This window comes from Egretta garzetta, unplaced genomic scaffold (genome assembly GCF_000687185.1).
Source record: "Egretta garzetta isolate BGI_Z169 unplaced genomic scaffold, ASM68718v1 scaffold120, whole genome shotgun sequence".
In the NCBI taxonomy this organism is placed as follows: Eukaryota; Metazoa; Chordata; class Aves; order Pelecaniformes; family Ardeidae; genus Egretta; species Egretta garzetta.
Genome location: NW_009258270.1, coordinates 2988 through 6168, shown reverse-complemented (window position 1 = coordinate 6168; position 3181 = coordinate 2988). Strand labels below are relative to the sequence as shown.

At 55.6% G+C, this 3181-nt stretch overlaps 1 protein-coding gene across 1 annotated transcript in view; it reads left to right on the top strand.

The window, feature by feature from the left end:
- LOC104121983 (hepatocyte nuclear factor 1-beta-like) overlaps positions 1 to 3181 on the top strand; it is a gene marked incomplete at its 3' end in the record, with an annotated part of 10378 nt that overhangs the window by 6061 nt on the left and 1136 nt on the right. The window contains exon 2 of the mRNA XM_009634058.1: positions 1820 to 2016. Coding sequence (XP_009632353.1) covers positions 1820 to 2016 — 197 coding nt within the window. The remainder of the gene's footprint in view (positions 1 to 1819; positions 2017 to 3181) is intronic.

Here is a 3181-nt window from a genome sequence, read left to right as displayed (position 1 = left end):
GCCCCCGCGCTGCCCGCGGGGGCGTCTGACCCGATGGCCCGGCCACACGCTGCCATGCGTTTTGGGGGACAGGAGCAGGCTTTTCTGTTTGCACCGTGCTTAACCCGGTCTGGGGTCTGGGCTGTTGGGAAGACCGGAGTCGGTGTGCCGGTGTGCCCGTGCGTACCCACAGCTCCGCAGCTCTGCAGTGCCGTGCGACCGTCGCCGTATAGGGGACACCATGTCTACGGTGGGGTTCCCCTGCCCCGAGGATGCGGGATTGGGCACGGGGACAACGTCTCAGGAAGGCTCCGTGCCTCCTTCCCGGGGTCTGACAGAGCCCCCGCCGCCGCCAGCGGGCTGGCCCTGGTTGGGTACTTTTGCTTTGGATCCAACCAGCTTTGTTTTCACGCCACGTTCAGGACAAAAAGTAAGAAATCTACTTGTTGGGGTATTGCTTTGGGTTGGTTTTTTTGGTTTTTTTTTTCCCCTTGACAAGTTGAAGGATCCAAAATAAGTAATGAATTGGGAACGCAGTCGGATGGTTATTCCAGGAGCAGCGTTGGAGTTTCGCATTATTTGAGTGCACGACTGTGACCGGGTTCAGGCTCCACACCGATTTTTTTCAGCATTAAAGCACTTCCTTTTAGTCCAGCGTCCTCCCGGAGTGCAGAATAGATCCAGGGGTCTTGAATACAGCAAAAACTTATCGGCCTGTTCCTCCGCCCTCGCGCTTCGCTTTCGTTAGAGCAAAAGAATGCGGACAGCATTTTGATTTTTGGCTGTAATTTTATTTGTTCCCTGGATTGGTGTCAGCTACCCCAAGGACACCGAAGTAATGTGGTTTTAGGAAAGAGTCATTTTACACCTGGATCTTGCAGGAGCCAAATTCAAGTCTTCAAAAATATTCAAGGCTGATTTAAAATTGTTGGGGGGGTGGTGGTGTTGGTGTTGGTTTTGGTTTTCTGTTTGGGGACTCACCTGGGTTTGTGTGCCTGGTTTGACCTTCAGCGTCTCAGGCTTTTGCGTGTGGCCCACGTGCACGCTTCGCTGTTGTGGGAGGGTGAAACAGGGTCGCTTTTACACGAATATTGAGATTTTTAGGTGATTACCCCTGCAGGAATGGAAGGGAGAAGATGAAGCAGCAAGCGTGGTGGGTGGTGTTTGGTGGCTGCGCCAGGGTCCCCGCTAGCCGGTGGCAAGCCCAGGGGCACGGGGCGCAGTGCGGGCACCGCGCCTGGGAGCGGGGACAGGAAAAGCATCCCCAGCACCTCCAAATTGCAGGTTTCTTTTTCTTTGGAGAAATATCCCCGTGGGCTTCCCGTATCCGTAGGCATGTGTGTGTCTGTGCATCCCATCGTGTGGGCAGATCTTCACAGGGAGAAAGCGCAGTGAACGTAAACCAGCAGCAATTAATGGATGGGCTGTGGTTCTCCTTGAAGGATCTGGAAGTGCTTTACCAGCATTAATGAGACCTCGATGTGCTGGACACCAGGATCCTCTTTACTTCTCCTTCCCTGGGCGAGCAGCCTGGTGGGCATCCCTGGGGTGGCCCTGCAAGCCCCCGTGCCGCCAGCCCCTGCCTCCCTGGGGCAGGACGGGGCTGTTTTGAGGGGCTGGGATGGCAGTCGGGGAAGGACATGCGCTCAAGGGCTCTTGTGTCATCCTGAAACAGGTTTCAGAATAATAATAATAATAATAATAATAATAATAATAATAATAATAATAATAATAATAATAATAATAAAAATAATAATGGGTTTCCATCATGGGAAGAAGCAAATACCATGCGCTTTTCCCCCGCCAGGAGAGATTAACCCTTCGTTTCCCTCCCCCGCAGCGAGGACCCGTGGCGGGCGGCGAAGATGATCAAGGGGTACATGCAGCAGCACAACATCCCGCAGCGGGAGGTGGTGGACGTCACCGGCCTCAACCAGTCTCACCTCTCCCAGCACCTCAACAAGGGCACCCCCATGAAGACGCAGAAGAGAGCCGCCCTCTACACGTGGTACTGCGGCCGCCCGGGGATCGTCCCTGGCTTTGCCCCTGGACCCAGGCTGCCTAGCATCTTCCCCAAAATACTTTTACAAGTCAAATGAATTTAAGGCACAGGAAAACTGGGTGAGAGCCCGTCTTGGTCACATTAATGCTGTGCAAGTTCCTCCAAGCCCATCTGCACAGCTGAGTTTCTGCATATTTATATTCCTTAGAGGTGGGAAAGCAATTAATAATTACACACGATTAGATGCCTTTCCCACCTCTGCCCCCTTTTCCTCTCTGTTTCTCCAGACTGCTCATTTTCTGCAACTACTTGCAAAAAAAGTACAGAGAGAGAGAAGAAAAAAACCCCTGTGAATCGCTCCTCTCTGTAGCAGGGTCGCAGGCAGTCCGTGCTATTTCAGACGCAGATGATTCTGACCAAGTACACAGGCTTTGGCTTTTGTGCGCCTCTTCCACGGACCCCTGCTCCCGGCTTGGTCCCACACGGCTCGAAGTAGCCCCGTTTTTGGCCGAGGTGCAGGTTGGGGCACTGACACCCCCCTTAAACGGGCTCTGCCTCCCTCCTCCCGAAGGATGCAATAGCCAGCAGATGGGAAGTGCAGAAAAGGGTTTAGCACCAAATCCCGTTGCTTTGAAAACACACCTGGAGACATTAGAGCAAAGCGAGCCCGCTCCAGCCTTGCCCTGCGTTTTCCCCCCTCGTCACAGGGGGAAAAATCATTATAAAAAGAGGGAGAATTCCCCTGCAAACCTGAGAATAATAAAACCCTCCCATTAATCTCCCTTTACTGCCGCGGTGACAAGCACCGGGTCTGAGGCGGGCCGCCGGGGAAGGTCACCCCTGGTGCCTGCCCGCCCCGGGCGCGGGGCTGGCGTCCCACTGCGCTGGGAGGGGAGCGGGAGCCGTCGGGGAGCTCTGGGCGAGCAGGGAGAGGCACCCCCTTTGGGGGGCTTTGCAACCATCCTGCCTGGCTCCTAGCGTGCAAAAATCCTCCCCAAAACAAGTGCACGCCGGCTGAGACCCGGTCCATGAATACGCGTGCCCTGAGCATGCCGCCCCATTAGCCACCCGGCCTGGAGGGGTGGGAATAACCCCCCTGCCAGCGTGCCAGGCTGGCCCCCTCCCTGGGGTGGGTGGCAGGGAGCACCCGGCTTGCTCCAAAGCGCGCCGGGGCCGCGGGCTTGGGGTGCTGCGGGAGGG